At 36.9% G+C, this 18,520-nt stretch overlaps 1 protein-coding gene across 18 annotated transcripts in view; it reads left to right on the forward strand.

Annotated features, from left to right (window-relative positions):
• SLMAP (sarcolemma associated protein) overlaps positions 1-18,520 on the forward strand; it is an 84,852-nt gene that overhangs the window by 46,743 nt on the left and 19,589 nt on the right. For 7 of the 18 annotated variants that reach the window (XM_031608012.2, XM_031608020.2, XM_031608028.2 and 4 more), the window contains 5 exons: positions 6,188-6,244; positions 9,399-9,479; positions 9,769-9,828; positions 16,424-16,546; positions 17,279-17,353. In XM_031608012.2, coding sequence (XP_031463872.1) covers positions 6,188-6,244; positions 9,399-9,479; positions 9,769-9,828; positions 16,424-16,546; positions 17,279-17,353 — 396 coding nt within the window. Of the gene's footprint in view, positions 1-458; positions 522-6,187; positions 6,245-6,282; positions 7,692-9,398; positions 9,480-9,768; positions 9,829-16,423; positions 16,547-17,278; positions 17,354-18,520 lie in introns of those variants that run through there. The other 11 variants (XM_031607978.2, XM_031607997.2, XM_031607988.2 and 8 more) reach the window with 4 other exon arrangements.

Consider the following 18,520-nt stretch of genomic DNA (forward strand, 5'->3'; position numbering starts at 1 on the left):
CAATTCATGTGTTAATCTTTGCCAAAATTCTGGTTGTTGACAGAAGTCCTTTGTCACCACCTAACGTGAAAGAGCAATACTGTAAATGCCAAATGCAGGATGTTTGGATTTTTGTAGTTTGTTCCTACTGAATTTGTCTTAACAAGATTTATTTAGCTTCTACTGAGGTAAGCAGCTTTTTGTTGTGAGCAGCTCATAGATTTCAGTTTTTAAAAGAACTTTTTGAAAATGCAGTCAAAAAACTCTTTCGATCTGATCAGAAGAAAAAGTGCAATCTGCTTTCTAATATCATCCAGACATTATTCCAAACAGGTGTTGTCTGCTTGTGTAGTAACCCAGACCTCATCAGCTAACTGTAAATATGCAGTGACAAATATTGTTCATATACTTTTCACATTTTTTGTTGCATCAACCTGAAAATAAGCAGATGTAAACTGAAGTGTTTCTTTCTTTACTAGAGAACTTTCTTTCAAAGAGTGGAGGGGACTGCACTTTTATTCATCAGTTCATAGAATGTCAGAGTGAGTACAAGAGTGTTCATCGCATTCACTTTAAAAACAACAGAAAACTCAGACAAGGTGGATAAAACTCAGAATTTGTCACTACTGTTCAGTAGGTCTGTAGTAGCATTGAATTGAGGCTTCGTGGTATTAAGCAGATGCCTGTAGTAGCAAAAGAAAATCTTTGTTTTGGAGATATCTTTGTTGTGGAAATGATGATCACATTGTCTTTTCATACATGTAGTCATTCTTTTCCTCTGCCCACTATCAGGGTGGTAATGTTGCCACCTGATGTTTAAAGCAGTCTAAGTTTTCATCTGTGTTACAAATTAAGAAGTTGAAAGCCTAACCAGTGGTGTTTTAAACAAACAGCACGGGTTGGAGTGGGCCAGAGATGAGGTAATGATCCCTCTTCTCAGTTTTACTGTGTAATTTATCTGATATTTGAATGTTTTAACATATTTTTCTAATTAATGGTTATGAAAAACAAAAAGGAAAACTTTAAGACTTGAATTTTTATGTGGAAATTCAGAAGCTTCTTTTAATGAAAATAGATGCCAGTCTTTAGAAAGATTTATTGCTCTGGAATGAGAAACTTGTTTTTTCAAAGCAAATGGGTTTTGAAAATGACTAATGAAGCAGTGCAGCCTGTGTATCTGTATTTAAAGAAAAGTTTCAGGTGTTAATATGTGCTGTCTGATTGGAGAGAGATACTATTAGGATAGAAAGTGCTGTTTTAACTGCAGAGAAAACCCCTTGGTAGCATAAAGAATTCTTCCACTTCAGATACATAATTTCTATAAACTTGTGTTAAACAAAAATAAGATGGTACCTTTTTGACATTGGGCTCTTCTCCCCCTTTCATTTTCAATAGGGAAATGTAACAATTTTAAAATTCAGAAAAGTCTCATGAATCCTCTTTATTCATTACATGAAAAGAACTGATGTTCAAAGTTTGACTTTTTTTTGGTCTACATTGAAAAAAGGGTACTCTGAGTGATGTTCAGATATGAAACTGGTTGACTGTTCTCATTGTTTGGGCATTAGTAAAACTTGTAGCAGCACCAGCTTTGCAAAGTAAATGTCAGCAGTCTTGTCACTTTGGAGAAGGAGAAGCCACCATCAAAATTTAGTTAAAGATTTTAACATGCAATTAGTAAAATATAGTAAATAGTAAAATATGTTAACTTAGAAAGGGTTCAGCATTCTGCATTTTTGTGACAGTGTAGGCTTTGCTAAGTATGAGAGATTTACATTCAGCAACTGCTGTGTTTGTTATTGGTCTAAAAGTTTACCTTTCTCAAATTCACGTTTAGCCAGGCCCCACAAAATCATGAAGTTAAAAAACTTATGGTCTAATATTTTAATTCTGTATGTGAAAGCTACCCTCTTAGTCCTGCTGCTGCAGCAGTGAAGGTTGGTAGCTAATAGAGCTCATCAGAGTCTAAGATAGGCTGCAAATATTGAATTGTAGGACAGTATCACAAAGATTGGCAGTATTGAGGAAGAATGCATAGTTAGCTATACTATGCTTCCCCCTCCTAATATTTATTTTAGGAAAAGGACCTTTTCCTTTTAGGAAAGGACCAGGTTTATTAATAAAATAACATTTTGAAAATAGGAGTTGCATATTTAAGTAGTCATGTAGGATTTGAAACGATAGGATTTGCAAACCATAAGAGAAATCTAAAAGGAAAAGAGAGAAGCATGATGCAGTTTGTTGAGAAAGTTCTGATTCCTGCTTTGTAAAGAGGAGAGTGTGCATGTCTCGTTGTGGGGAAGAAGCAGTTAAAACAGAAAAACATGAGCAGCAGAATGAAGAAAAATGCCCTGAGTCAAGGAAATAGAAGTATGTAAGGTAGCATGAGAAGGGGAATTAAATGACCAAATAATCTAATATTCTGTATAAACAACTGCTACAGACATACAAGGCAATTGAGAGTGCGTATCAGTTGACAGCAGTCAGATGTCTCAAGATACTCCAGCTAAGTTGGTTTTTTGGTAGGGAAGAAACAGCAGGACTCCTAAAATCTTAGTTGCAGTGCAGCACTGGTGCTTAACTTCATAGCAACTGGCTTTGTTCATGTTTTGTTTTGTTTGAGTTTTCTTAATAGAGCAGGCCTTGCAACACGATCCAGTAACTTTCCTTGCTCTGCAAAGTCTGGAACGTTATGAAATGATGCACTGAATGATCTGAGAAGTGTGCTACTTTCTGATCATTACGTCCAGTCACTCGCTGCTCATTTCATAACTTCTTTCAGTAACCACTGGTGAAATCCTGTGACGTCAACAGCAAAAAAATAAAAGCTACCTTCTTCTAATTAGTACAGGGCATGAGTTATTGCCAAATGTGATGATGATTAATAGACAGAAGAGAGAGTCAGTGCTGTGCCAGCTTCCTATCTTTTGCTCCTATTTTTCTTCTTGTGGCCTTATTTTTTTCATTTGATGATTTTACATTTATGATTTTAAATGGAAGTTAATTTTTTGCCGTTTTACTAAGTTCACTCTTGCGTTTTTTAAATTCCGTTTCTTTTTATTATTCTATTTATATAAAATGGAGTAGGTATTTAATAGATTGAGTGACTGTTCCCAACTTTTCTCACCCACAGCTCATAAATCCATTGGAAATTAGAGCCATTCAGTACAGCTTTTTTCCGGTGGTTTGAAATTAGTGCTGAGGACCAGGTTTCCTTTCACTGGTCTTCAAAGCTGGCTTCCTTGAAAGATTAATTTGATATAAAAACACAAATACGTTGAGCAGGGGCATTTATTTAAATAATCATGTAATGTCCGGATATCTTGAAAATCAAATTGCAACAGTAATAGGCAACCTAAATCTAAAGGGGATTTCTTAAATTTAAGTGAGAGCAGTTGGCTTAAAGATGAAATGCAATGCTTGAACTCATAGAAATCATTTCAATAAAAAATATTTTAAATTATTATACATATCAGCAACTCTTTGATTTTTAGTAAGTAATTTCTGGATGACGTGAAAGACCAAAATCATTTCTTCCAGAAGCTAAAGTGGATCCTCACCCTCTTCTTTTTTTTTGGTGACCAAAAATGCAAATCTTGATTTATTTTTTTTTTTTTCAAATTCAAATGATCAAGTTTATGAAGTTTTTTTTTGTGAAATAGCAATATGGAAAGATGCAGACGTGGGGAAAACAAGTTGTAAAGGTATAGGTATATCGACTTTTAACTTTGAATTTCTGATTGCCATCTGGGTTCTGCTGTCTTTAGTGAGTAGGGAGGTCAGAATACAGAACAGCAGTATAAGATGCTATTTAGTTTAATGATGTCAGCATTCAGTTTTCTATTTATTATCTAAGTATTCTTAGTCGTGCTGGAATAAAATATTTTATGTTGACTTTGAACTATACTAATGCTTTATTTTTAAAACACATAGAATGTTTACTCTGTTTTTAAACTATGAGAGGCGTCAGCCACTGAGTGGAAAATGCTTTCTGTACCACCTTGGGTCGCTCTGTACAAGGAGTCTTCAGTGTTATTGCTGGACCAGTGTTGGGAGGATAACTTTCACACAAACACTGAAATTAAAACTGCCGTGGTGGACATCAGAAAACATTCAACCACTGTGAAAAAATAAAACAACTGTTTTAAATCTGCGGATTTTTTTCTTTAGTCATAAAAATGGTCAATTATTAAAAATGTATGGAGCTGCCACCAAAGTTCAGAGAGTTTGGGAAAGCAGTGGGGTCAATAAGACTAATTTATTTGTTCTGTGTTACAATTACTCTGATTTTAACAGAACAATGCAAAGACTTTGGGATCTGTCAGTTCATGAAGCCAAATTTTCTTCTGTAAACTGGTTATAGAAGTGTATCTTAAGCTAACCACCCAGCATACAGATGATCAGCCCTTGAGATCAAGAAATTGATAGCTACTTTGAGTGCAGTGTTTTTACATTCCGTTTATTTTTTTAAATGTTAAGGCTGAATTCCTCAGTATCTTTCTAGCTGTGTTCCTACTATGACCCCCTGTTCCAGCCTCAGCTGAGTCCTGGAAAAGCCACACACAGAGGCTTTTCTTTAGATTTATCTTTTGTTTAGGGCTCATGAAACCCTTAAGTCCCTCTTCACTTGTGGCTGCAGAAGCTTGGTGCCTGCTCTTGTCTCCCCAGGCTCAGGGACTCTCAGCTCTGATAAACACAAGCTGGATGACAAGTGATCTCCTGCAGTCTGCTGGGACCTGAACTCAGTCCTGAAAATATGGAGCACTGTTCATTACTTTTTCTGAAACAGTATTCATGAAATCTTGTAAAAGTACTGCAGGACAGTATTTGCAGCCAAGAATAGATGGATGGTCTGTCTCTTAAAGGCTGGTTTGTCTGCTTGGGGGGGCAGGAATGAGATGGAACAAGTTTCCAGCCATGCAAACAGTTCTTCAGAGCTCAGGTTTTTATGCCTCAGAGTTTGTCCTTTTCCATCCATGGCTGAAAAAGCTGTCTCCTGTCAGCTCTTGGCCTGCTGCTGTCCTTAGCTTGTCATGGGCACAGCAGCGTGTGCTGCCTGAGTGACACAGAGACTTCTTAATCTTCAGAGCTCCTTGAAGCTCAAAATGTCGACTGAGCTCACTATATTTAACTTTAAAAAACTGAGAAGGATTTACTGCCCTTCAGCTTGTTCATTCTGACCTCCTGTGCACGCTGTCCATCCTGTCTTCTCTGAGTCTTGGTTACCTGCTATGAGCGCCCTGCTCAGCTCTGCTGGGCTGTCGTGGATCCAGCAGCTGCAAGGCCAGCGTTCTCCTGGCTGTTAGTAGCCCTTGGAAATGCTTTCAGCTGTCTAAAGCAGAACATCTGCTGCACTGTAATTGATGATACGATCTGTGAGATATGTGACCCTCCGTCACTTTGCATGTTGGCATCACCTCATTGTGAAGAAACTTGAAATAATGAAATCTTGTAACAAGAAAGAAGTTAATTGCTGGTTCAATAGTCCTTTTGGTGTCTTTGATAAATCCAGACCTGTTCTTCACATGGTCATACTGTTTGCCTTCATGTGCTCCCTGCAGTAAGAAGATGTTAACAGTCTAGTCTCGAGCTCAGGTGTCTTAGATGTGTTTTACCACCTGACATAAGTGGATAGACTTCCCTGCCAGTGCTGTGCAAACTTGCATTTGGGAACCTGGCTGTGGTGTGTTTGTTCAGTGCTCTGAACATTATAAAGGACATTCCTGTGTTCCTCATGGGCAGTGATGAAGCAGTTGTGATGCGGAGGTGGCTTCTCAATTGCTCTCACTATGGTGTCTTTCTAGATTTCTGCTGTATTTGGTGGGTGTTCACTTCAAGCAAACAGCTCTCACAATTCTTGTTTTTGAAAATTTTAAATTGGTGATATTTACTATTTTTTGCTCTCAGACTGGGGGAAAAAAAAAGTTCATTTTAAAAAACAATTGTAACTTTTCATTAGTGAACTGGAACATTAATGAAAGTTAATAAATTGCAGAGGACATTAATTATGTGCTTTATCACAATGTTTTACTAGGTTTGAGTGCTTTGTTTCATTATTCCATGCCAGAATAAAGTTGTTGTTCAAGCCTGAGTAGAAAGTAATACTGTCAGCTTTTAATTTGGTCATGGAATGTGGTCTGCGTAGATGTGTGCAGGGAAAAGCTTGCTTAATTTGAGCCTGGAAAGTAACACTTATTTTGTTTGGCAGACAAGATCATAGATGAAGGACATCTAACCAAAGTGGAAGAAACAAAGCTTTTGAAAGGTTAGATTTATGGATTATTTAAGTGTTTTGAAGCATGGTTTTTATGTGACCTTAATGCATGTTCTCTCTTAAACTGGCTGTTTGTTTTGTTGAGTATTCACGTAATAAAAACTGTCAGTGAAAGGGGAGGTGTATTGTGTACTGACCTCAAATACTGTTGTAGAGTAAAAAGGTTGAAAGGAAACAATTTTCAAGGACTGATTGCACGAACTTCTTTTCTCAACTGAGTTCTTACTTGAATGTACTTTTTTTCAATTGAAAGTACAATATATATGTTTTGAAAATTGATTAAAATCTCTTGTGCCGGCATAAATTCAAACTTGTGAGTTAGAGGAGGAAAGAGAAATAATGTTTAGTCCGACTTAAGATGTAAATGAAAATGTATTTCAATTTGATCTGTTTGTAACTTAGCCTGGTAACTATTTCAGAACAACAACTAACCTCCTAAGCTTGCCTTTTGTGAGCAAACTATAAGCGTGCATCTCCAGCTTCTTTTCAGTGCAAAGCAAGTGAAATACAAAGATTTAGTTTGACAAGATTTACCTTGCCAAGAAACAGTGATTGTTATCTTGCAGTGTCAAAACTGCAAAAAAAGAAAAAAAAGTTTTGAAATATGTAGGTCACTATTTCCTGTGTGTCTAATAATGTAAGGTTGGACTTGTGGGCTGAATCCGCTTCTGTAGCTTTTTGTTCATGTCTAGACATACTAACACATTTCTTTGTCCTTCTGCAAAGTGTTACTGCACTGAATAAATGTTAGCTTGGCTAAAGTCCTGGTGCTTTAGAGACTTTTCTCCTTCTGTATGAAATTGCACCTTTAATTTGTTTCTGTAGGTGTGCAAACTATAGACAACGTGCCATATTTGGCAAAAGAATGCATACAATAACTGTAACTTAACACTTGCATGCCAGTTAACTTGCAGTACGACGAGTTATTTTTAGTGTTTGCTAATGTATTCGAACTCTTCAAGTAAGTATGATGTCAACACGTTTTAATATACTTCATCATTTTGGCTATATTTATTCAGCTTAGTTTTATTATGGGAAATAGAAACAACTGCTGTGAAACAACTTAGTACAGAGATCGGTTTTGTGCTTTAGTCTGTGGTTGCAGCATAGGAAGCAGGGTTCTAAACCATCTGTCTTTTTTACTTCTGCCATTTCCGACACTTACATTTGCACGTCTTTGCTCTGGTGCCTGCTCTTGGTGCCTGGATCAGGGGCTGAGGGGGAGGGGAGGCAATTGTACCTGAGAGCGAGTGGGAGGGGAGCTTGGGAGGGAGGAGAGGGAAGAGAGAATTAATGTAGGGCTTGGAGCTCACGCTGCTCCACTTAGCACAGAACAAGGAAGCTGTGTCCATGCATGACCTGATATGGTAAGGTTAGTTGGATGCAGATACTGCTCAGCTTCGCACTCCTGGACTGGCCGCTAAGACAGACGGCATGGGTGAGGCTTTCAGGATATACTTTTCTTTGTACCTAAGGTTTAAATATTTTTTACGGTTTTTGTGGCAGTCTTGTGGGTTTAATTCTATTTGATACATGTAAAATGCTCTGTATTGTGACGTCTTCAGAATTTGTTTTTAGGGAATAACACTTCTAAACTGGGGCAGTGCTGTTTTCACTTAGCGAAGAACCACCCCAGCCATCAAATTCTGTAACTGCTTCAGTCACTGTGAGCTTTGAAGTCAGCTGAAGGCATATGATTTATGTTTGGGAAAGATGCCGGGCCTGAACCCCTAATGCACTGTGTCAGGGTGCTTTCCCCTTCTCCCTCTCCAGTGATTTCAGTCCTATTGAAATAGGAAGAGCCTGGCCCTTGATCAGCTACTTTGCTTGTACTTGTCATCTTCTGTTTTGTTTAAAAGTTTGTGTTCTGGCACAAAGAAAGAAGATTCTTCATGTTAGATAACAGAAGTGCTTTCTTGCTGTTAACCTGTCATCTTGCTTGTTTCCCAGTGTTGCACGTTTTCATTTTTCACTTCTTGTTCAGGGGGCATTCAGTTCCTTTTATTCTCTTGTTATTTGTAGAAGCAATGCCCCCAGACTTCCTCATGATCCTGCGTTGTTGTGCTTATTGCTTGTTGTCAGTGGTTTCTAACAGTATTCATATAACTCACCTTATTGTTTATCATTGTGCATCTTCTGTTCCTGGTCCTCCTCTGGCACTCCTCTTTGCATCTGCACTGTCTGTATGTGAAGAAATTGTGTTCACTGTGCTTTTTCCACATACACAGGCATCGCTCCTACCATACATAATGTCATAACGATGCCTTTGGTATGTGTGCATGTCACTCTCTTTACCTGGGGATCATACTCAGGTAGAATATGTGTTAATCTGAGGCAGCAGTGCTGTCAGACCAAGGCTGGGTGCGTATAGTTAGCCAAGAAAGACTTCCCTCTGTTCAGCTTCACTTGCATGTTGGTGACTTTGTAGCTGCTGAACTGTCTTACAAGAGTCACCTCACCTTCTGAAAATATGCTCCTCATTAAAAATTGAGAAGTGGTGAGAAGGCTGCATGGCTTCATTAAGCTGAATGTGATGATGTGATGGGTTGTACGTGACTAGTTATATTGTGAAGGTTTGGGTCTCTTTGGTTTTTTGTTTTTTTTTTGGTGGAAAAAGAATAGCAACTGCCTTCTGGAAATACAGTCTGAACTGAAAATTCTTTCTATAAACTAGTTAGTGTATTCTTTATTGATTCATGCTGAACTTTTTTTTTTCTACAGAACAGTATATACAAGGCTTGCTGCTATTATTTTTTTGTTCAAAATACTGAAACAGTTTTATTCATCACAGCATTTAATTTCTGCCTCATAACAGTATCGGCATTGTTCTATATCTCTTTTCGTATTTGTTCTCTGATTGGATAAAACAATCAGCTTTTACAAAGAGTTCCAACTGGCAAGAATACAGCTATACACAAAAGTTCAAGCTGTGCATGAGACAGTTGCATCCCCAATTAGATGCTAGGCTAGATTAATGAGTTCAGTAAAACTGAATCCATTTTACCTCAGGTTTATGAAGAAATAAGCAAACATCAGGTTTTTAAGAGCTTTCTTCAGTTCTTTTTTCTAGTGACATTTAACAGTCATATATATAAGTCAGGAACAAAGCACTTACACTGTACTTGATTCTCCCTGTCTCTTACAGAGAACCAAGCAAGAGTGAAAGAATCAGATTTGTCAGACACTCTTAGTCCGAGCAAGGAAAAAAGCAGTGACGACACTACAGGTAAACACTGAACTAAAGCCTTGCAAAATCTAAGTAGTTTGAATTGAATCACTTAATTGTGAGCATTTTTTAAGAGTGGAGGAGGCTTGTGTTATGTATTAAGAGACACATACATTTTAAGCAGTATTTTCTGCTTCAATGGAGAATTCTCCATTACTGAGAAATGCTTTCAACCTTATCAGAAACTGCAGTAAAATAAGAAAAATATAACAGCTTCTTTACTTAAAGAATACAAATATGAAAACTGTCAACAATCTGCCTGTTTTCTTAAAAGGTTTTTTTTTTCCAGATGCCCAAATGGATGACCAAGATCTAAATGAACCTATTGCTAAAGTAGCTCTTCTGAAAGGTAAATTTATTTTTGTGAGTTTAAATACATGGTCTACCTATAAATACGTAATCTGTATTTATAAGTTAATGTTCCTGTTTTGGTTTTTTTAATCAAATGTGTGTTAATATTGAGACTCATGAAATATTTAGATCGTGTTAGTAAGGAAGAATTGAACTTAAATATTAATAATGTTTCCTTTGGATGGTATAAAAGCATGCTGCTGAGAGTTAGTATAGGAATAATTTGTGCTTAAAGCTAGCTAGCTCTACTTAACAATGCTGTTCTATGAACTTATATGTTATAATTTCTATGTAAGTACTGTTGAGAAATAGTATCAGCATTCACTCAAGTTAAGGCTGATAATCACTGAGAGAAGAGAATGGAGAATTCTCAATTACTGAGAAATGCTTTTAAGCATTGCCAGCTTTTACTTCTGTAGTTTCCCTCACTGTCAGAAATGCTCCTGCTAGTTTGCATATGGTGGTATAAAAATTCTAAAATCCTTTTTATTGTTAATGGAGTGAAGATTTGAGTTCCTCATTTGAACTGTATTTTGAGTGACTTTTGAACCTTGGTATGGTCTTCATACTTCTAAAATTATATTATTTACTGCTGTTTGTACTAAAGGTGTTTGTGCTGTAAACTTAATTAGCAAGATATTTACATGTTCATGGTCTGAATAATGTGGGATATTGTTACATTTAGGGTACTGAAAGTTAACTTGGCTTTATGTACTGTTATGTTTCATAATATTTATACAGTGATGCTTACATTGGTATCACAAGTAAGAAGAAAGTGACAGCTCTTCGTATTTTTGAAAGACAGGAAACCATAGTTCAATTTAGGAGAACTGTAAAAGAGCTTTTTCCTCTATTTGCTTACACTTCCCTATTATCTGATAGAAAGGACTTAAAAGTATATGGTACACGTATACATACTTTTTCAGACAAGAAACCAAAAATTGAGTGTGATATTTTCCAGTGAATTTCAGTTCAAGATAGCTTGAAATAATGTAAGTGTTCGAGACAGTGACCACTTTCCATTTAGGTTTTATGTTAATGTCTGTATGAATAGCAGTGACTAATAATGCATGTAACCTTTCTGTAAACTGTATTTATAAAACAAAAATAGCTCAAAGTCTTAAACAAATACTGTGGAGGAAGGGACAACAACAAAAGAAAACACATCAGTGGATCTACTGATTTAATATTTCTACCTTTCTGGATTGTAAAAAAAAAAAAAAAAAATAATTAAAAATTAAAAAAAAACCTATCTAAATATAAATATGTATTTTAATCATTGAAAATGACTGAATGACTGCTCCCATGTAGCCAGCTGAAGACCACTCATGTTTGGCTGGATACCTTATTTGTTCTCTGTTGGCACATTGAAAGTAGGCAATAGTTAGTTATTATATCAACCTATTACTCTTAGGTTGAAAATCTGTGACTGACTTCTGCCTAAATGCAAATTAAGTCTTCGTAGGCTCTGTCAGGTTGCCTTCAGTAGCCCTAGAATGAGGTAAAGCTGTGAGCATTCTACTTCTCAGCTTTGAAGGCTGGCGCATCCTGTTAAGAGTTGGATGTAGTTACACTTGCTCCATCTAGGGAATGTGTCCAACTCCTGCTAGTTTTACGGTTTTGTTGCCCTCTTATTTTTCTTCTGTTTTAATAAAAAATGTGTTTAAAAAACATTTTGTTACAAACATTAACTATGTTATATATGCAGCCCAAGACTATTCCTCTTCACTCAGTGTGGTCCAGGCAAGCCAAAAGGTTGAACGCCTGGGGTCTAGGGTATGTTAACCTGGGGAGCAAGAGTAACTGAACTCTTAAAAGACTAAAGTTTTCTATAACATGGAAACATTCTTTTGCTCATGTGGATGTTTGGCATTGTTTCATTTGCCTTCATCCAGTTGAAAAATGCCTATTTGCTATTGAATTACATGTTATAATTAACTAGCATAACTCTTCTTCTCTTGAGGCTATTTATGGACATTCCTATTTTGCTCTCATGAAAACATTTAAAAATATCTGTACAATGAATCATATGCCTGTGTAATTTTTATGAAGAGTCCTTAAGCTCAAAGTTTTATTTGCAGTTTTGTCAGAGCTACTTCATGTGCCTGATTTTGCCCTAAAAAGGATCTTATTTGCCACAGAAAGACTTTCAAGTTGGTTTGTTATGCATTCACATAATTAAGGAAGAGTGAGAACATTTCGGATCTGGCAGCTGTTTGGAATGCGGAAATGGCTGCTGGAGAAGGCAGTGCTCCTTTTTGTTTAACTGCTGGAATGTAGAACACAAATACATGGAACAAGAAAATGATGAGATGTTAAATTGCTGTAGTTTCCTCCAAGTGTATTTTCCATCAATAAATTCTGAGTGCATTCAGGATTTGTTTCAACTTTATACAAGGCAGAATCTGGCAAAGATGAGGAAGGGGAAAAACTTGCACAGATTAGCAGAGCTGCTTGTTTTTTTCAAGAGGTAAACATCTCTATGGGCCATTTATAAGAGTTCCTTGGACATTTCTATATAGGCTGCCTGTGACTACTTATTACAAAGAAAAATTGCAAAGCTGAAAACAAGTATATGTTGAACAGATGGTTAGAAGCAATAAATGCCATTGGAAGTTCAATGATCTTGTCAACTTCCGCGTGTTTGTTAGTAACTCCAACATTGATCCATGGGATCTTATTAAAAAATGTTTACTGAATAGTTTAGTTCTCTGAATAGTGTTAGTTTAGTTAATAAACACTGAAAATTAGCAGTGCAGAGTTTGATAACCATTTTTTAATTGTTGCAGTAATAGCCAACTATATATCTCGTGTACGACAAATATGCTTAGGTGGCAAAGAAATCTGATTTAGTCCTTAACCTAGCAGCTGGCAACCCTGCCTGTGGCAGGGGGGTTGGGGTGTGATGGTCCTTGAGGTCCCTTCCAACCCAAGCCATTCAGTATGGTAAGTTTTCTGTGAATCTTACAAAGCTGAAGATAACTCGGATTTTTAATTGTCTGAATCTGAATCACGTGAATACTCTGAAAATATTCATCTGAGTAACCTCAGAAATCATGTCCTGCTCTGAAAGGGAACTGTTGTGAGACTTGGGAGAAATACCAGCCTATTGCTACCGCAGGCCAGGCGTATGGCTGAGGCATGAAGCAACATCACGGCCTGTGCGTGCCTCTGTAAGCTCTCCTGTCAAAACAAAAATATGAAGACAAACACATAAACTGAGCTTAGTTAATATCTTCATGCTTGTGAATGTTGATTTAATCTCAGTATTGTTGGTCTTTTTAACTAAAACTTTATTGGTTCTGAGGTTGCAAAACCTAAGTTTATGTTAGATGGGAAAAATACCTTCACACACAATTGTAATCTTTAATGATCTGGAAATAGTTGCTTTTCCTCAAGCCTGACCTATGGGTTAGACTTCTTTTTGAGGGAGAGGGAGCTTTAATGTATTTCAAGATTGATTTGTTACAGATTGCATTAACTATTCTTTTTAATTTTTTTTTAATCTACCAGTAGAGGAAAGCTTAAAGATTAACAATCTGGTGTTAAGGAAAACATGAGTGTTGGGATAGGCGTGGAAGAAGTAGGGTGAAGAATCTCTTACAAGATAGCAAAAAATCTGGTCAGAGATGAAAACTTTTTGTGAGGATGGGTGTTTTTTGTTGTTTTTTGTTTGTTCATTTGGTGGAGTTTTTTTTAATTGCCTTAATGTTAGAACTCTGCTTAGATTTCTGAGAACAGTTACTCCAGTATTGAATACGTGATGGATTATGTCTAAACCCAGTAGTAGTTTTACTGGTTATGAATATAGCAATACCATCAAGATACTGTTTTTCAGATCTCAGTGTTAGCACTGAAGTGATGTTTGCTTTGTACTACAAGGCATGAAAGAAATTGTCAGTTTATTTGAGACTGAAAATCTGTTTTTTTTTCCCATAGTTGTGATTATATGTATTAGCTTTTGGTTTCGAAGCTTGTCAGGTGTATGGAAACTACCCTCTTGCATTTCAGTAGGAAAGACTTCTTACCTTGACACGTTGTCTCTCTGCTATACTGATTATGCTGTCCCATAAATTGAATTTCTCATTTCCTTTAAAGCCTTGTCATCTTTCATGATGTGTCCTTTCACTGATTTGAAAATGCTGTCTGCTAGGATGTTCACTTAATGTGTCTATTGTTTGATTTGGGAACACTGCTTCTTTATGCTTCTTTAATTTGAAAGTAATTTGTCAACTCCCTCATCCATTTCTTCTGAGCAGTCTCATTAAGGACTGAAAGTCTAATTGCCACAAATCTTTATCCATGAGAAGCTAGGAACAAAACATCCCCAGTAAAGAGAAATCCGGACTAGAAATTATAATAAGCTTATAAAAGAAAGTATTTGGATGAAAAATTGGGTCCTCTTTGTTCTTTCTGCTCTCATAACTTTGTTCTGAAAAAGCCTAAAAGTGCATGTGTTTCCATATCTCTGCCCCTTGATCCCAATTCATTACTGTGAGAATGGGAAAGACAGCCTCTTAGAGGAACACAGTATGAGAACTTTAGAATAATTTCATTAGTTTCCTTAATGAAGAAAACATAATTTACCTTTTGGGTTTTTGTCCTCTGCAGCCTGACTTCATCTTAAATCTGTAGTGATGGATGTTTATCAACCATAGGGCTGTGCAACGTGTGTACCTTCCTGTTCTGTCTTTCCTGTTTCCCACGATGTCCTGTGAACTGTTTCACTGATTTTCCTCCTTTACCCTTCTCACCTAGCCTGGGTGCATTAAAAAGATGATGGTCAGCAGGTCAAGGGAAGTGATCCTTCCCTTCTGTTTTGCCCTGATGAGACCACATCTGGAGTGCTGTTCCTAGTTCTGGGCTCCTCCGTTCAGGAAAGGCAGGGAACTGCTGGGAGTGTCCAGAGGAGGGACACAGTGAGGGGCCTGCAGCATTTCCCTTATGAGGAAAGACTTGAGAGACCTGAGGCTGTTCAGCGTGGAGAAGAGGAGACTGAAGGTGGATCTTATCAATATCTGAAGAGTGAGAGTCAAATGGATGAGGCCAGGTGCCTTCCAGCAGTGCCCGGAGACAGAACAAGGGGCTTTGGGCACAAGCTGGAACATGGGAAGTTCTGTCTGAACATAAGCAAACCTTTTTACTTTGAGCGTGACAGAGCACTGGAACCAGCTGCCCAGAGAGGTTGTGGGGGCTTTCTTTGGAGATATTCAAGACCTGTCTGGAAGCCTACCTGTGTGACCTGCTGTAGGGAACATGCTTAGCAGGGGGTTAGGCTTGACAGTCTCCAGAGGTCCCTTCCAACAGCTATCATTCTGTCATTTGTGATATAAAGGTTTATTTCTCTACCTATGTGGTCTATTAGTGCTGCTTATACTTATGAAAGATCTTTCTGCATAGGCGCTGCTTAGGGAGAATTTGGTGCAAAAGTGCTTCTTGCCTGATATGACAGATACCTGCAGGCTAGGGTGTTGTCTTCCTCTTTGTTTCTGCATCAGATTCCTAATATACACCCATTAGATGACAAATACATATTTTTCTTCTTCTGTATGATTTAAATAATCCAAAAACTTCTGCTTTAAAAGTATTTGACTTCCATGACTGTATGTCATTTCCTGTAATCAATCCCAGGAGGTGTTTTCATGCATTTTTAGTTAATACAAAGCTTGCAGGGAAGAGCATGTATTTTGATTATTTAGTTTCACGCGATTGGATATTTAAATATCTGATCATATTAATGATGTGCCTAATTTAAGTCTAGTGAAATATTTAAGGGCAAAATCTGGCCCTTAAAGGTCACTGAAGGAAATAAACAGGTCTTCATTGAATCACAGAATCACTAAGATAGGAGAAGACCCATAGGGTCACCAAGTTCAACCATCATCTCACATCACGAGTCCACACTAACCCATGTCACTAAACACCACGTCTACCCATCTGAAATAACACAGATGGCAATGCCACCACCTACCTGAGCAGCCCATTCCAGTGCACAGCTGCACTTTTTGTTAAGTAACTCTTCCCGATACCCAGTCCAAACCTCCCCTGGCACAGCTTGAGGCCATGTTCTCATTGTAACCTTTTCTTTGTTTTGTTCTAGCGAATTCCCTAAGTTTTCCATTTTCTTGTAGCTGAGTCTCACAGAAGGAGAGGTGGGGAGCAAGCAGGGTGGGCTTGGGAGCTGGGTGGCAGGGAGTCCTTGCTCAAAGTGTGTGCTGGGGGAACAGGTTTACAATAGCTTCATTTTAAAAGTAGAGAAGTAGTTAATGCGGTCAAGCATTGTCTTGCTGATTATTTCTTCTTTTGTGTCAATACAGGCAGCTTTGCTAATCAATACAGTATTTTTAAAAACTCTTGAATTTGTGTGTTCTTTTTGTTTTACTGCATGTTTTTATAATTAATATTTTAAAGTATGTATATGTTTTCCTCCTTTTAAAATATATTAATATTTTTTCTAATATTTACCTAATCCAATTTTGAGTTTACTTAACTAACTCTGGATTATCTGAATAGAAAATCACCAGACATCACATAATAGTGCAAAATAAACTGCTGTAGAAATGTATGCTTTAAAGGAAATGTTCTTTTGTCAGATGAACTTCAGGGTGCACAATCAGAGACTGAGGCTAAGCAAGAAATTCAGCAGCTGCACAAGGAGCTGATTGAAGCCCAAGAGCTAGCTAGAACAAGTAAACAAAAATGCTTTGAACTTCAAGGTGAGACCCCGATCAACTTGGTTATATAGGGTATCCTTGAAAATTGTGTTTATCAGGTAGTGTTAGAAAGGGTTCTGGTTTTGTTGATTGTTAGATTTGGTTCCTAACACTCCCATCTCCTGCACAGAAAGTTTGGTTTGTTTTCTTTTAATATGTAATCAGTCAGATTGAGCCCCTGACTTTTTCACTCAAGAATGACCAACTTGTTTTCATAGTACTGAATACATATGTGAGCTCCATGTATTTCATTCTTATCAAATATATTCTAGAATTATTGATTCATCCATGTTTCAGTCAGATAATGCATGTAGTACAATGCATTCAGTAATCATCCTTTTAAATATGGAGCTGTATCTTTGTTATCAACAAAACTGTTTTTAACAAGAAGTAGTGTAGCCTAGTTTAATTACATATTGTTCAGTGTTCTAAGAGAGATTTACAGCTTTTTTTCTTCCCACCCCTATGCCAGTTGTCGTTTAGCACACGTGGTTTCTGGATCAGACAGATGATTGTATTAGTTTCAAATTAATTGCAATGCTACATGGTAATGGAATAATATCTCTAATTTGGTCTTTTTGTTGAACTACTTACACAGTTAACTAGCTTTAACTTACTGGAATAATCTGATTGTTTTAATCTTTTTGGTTAAGAAGAAGTTATGACTAAAGCTAATTACAAAACTGAAATACTTTTTACTAACAAACTTTTGGGCACATTGACTTTCATTTATAGCACTATTGGAAGAAGAGAGAAGAGCATATAGAGTGCAAGTTGAAGAATCTAACAAGCAAATAAATGTTCTGCAAGGTAAGAAATAACTTTTTCACTCCACTTTCCTAGGGAAAATATATAGCTTTAGCTGTTTTCGTGTTATTATAAGCACAATTAAGGAAAATGTTAAGTGAATGTGTGTTTTAAATCCAATTTTTTTTAACAGTATCTCTGAATTATAGTTTAAAATATTACCTGTCAATTTCTATTTTTAGTTGTAACTTAGAAAATGCAGAAGTTATCTGTAACATATTCCTCTTCTCCCTCTCTCTTCAGTTTTTGTCAGCTTTGAATGATTGAGGGATTCTAATTATGACTGTTTTAGCTTCTCCTTAAACATTCAGAGGCCTTATCCTTTTGTTCTTCTCAATCTCTTCACTTTATTGGTAGAATCCTCTTGAATCATTTTTAATCCCTCCAAATCTGCATTTAACCTTAGTATGCTGTACAATTTCTTCAGCAGGGACACTGTGCTCTATGAAAAACAGTATGACCACTATCATGCTTCTTTCAGCCCAAAATAATTACAGCAGAATCAAATCCAGTGATTTATGTAACTCTTCTTCATGACACAAAAGCTATCATTTGCAAACTAGTGAAGCTCTGTATTGACAGAAAGAGTGGAACTAACCAAGTCTGTCTTGATATGGATTTGTTGAATACCTTAGCTTCTTCTACATCCTTGTGTTGCCTGCTGTTTTAAAAGAATTCTGATAGCTCAAGCTCACTCGTCAGCAGGCTATTTATCCTGCCTTTAAATTGGTAAGGGTTATACTAGGACTCTTCCTTAGAGCAAACATTAGTGTGAATACCAGTTGTGAATTCAGCTGTTGATTGTTAAACATGTAGAAACTTCATACTTCGTTCAGCTTGAACAGATGATGGTTAGAAGACATGAACAAACAGGCAGATCTAGTAACATCTATGTTTGTTTTTTTTTTCCCATAGGAAATAAAAATGGTTTGCTAACTAGTTTGTTGTGAGATGTGATACTTGATGTACACCAGGTACATTCGCTGAGAAGCTTGTGTGATTGCACTGTTTTATAGGGATTTCAGCAAAGCATATTTAGTTCTTCTGCTATTGCTCTTCTGAGGAAGAGAAGCTTACATCCCTTCCAACCAGAGAAGTTATTAATTTTGAATTTTGTCCTGCTGATAATGAAAATCTTCCAAGAAAAAAATGCTGTAGCAGAAGTTAAAA

This window comes from Phasianus colchicus, chromosome 11 (assembly GCF_987193195.1).
Source record: "Phasianus colchicus chromosome 11, bPhaCol1.hap1.1, whole genome shotgun sequence".
Classification (NCBI taxonomy): domain Eukaryota; kingdom Metazoa; phylum Chordata; class Aves; order Galliformes; family Phasianidae; genus Phasianus; species Phasianus colchicus.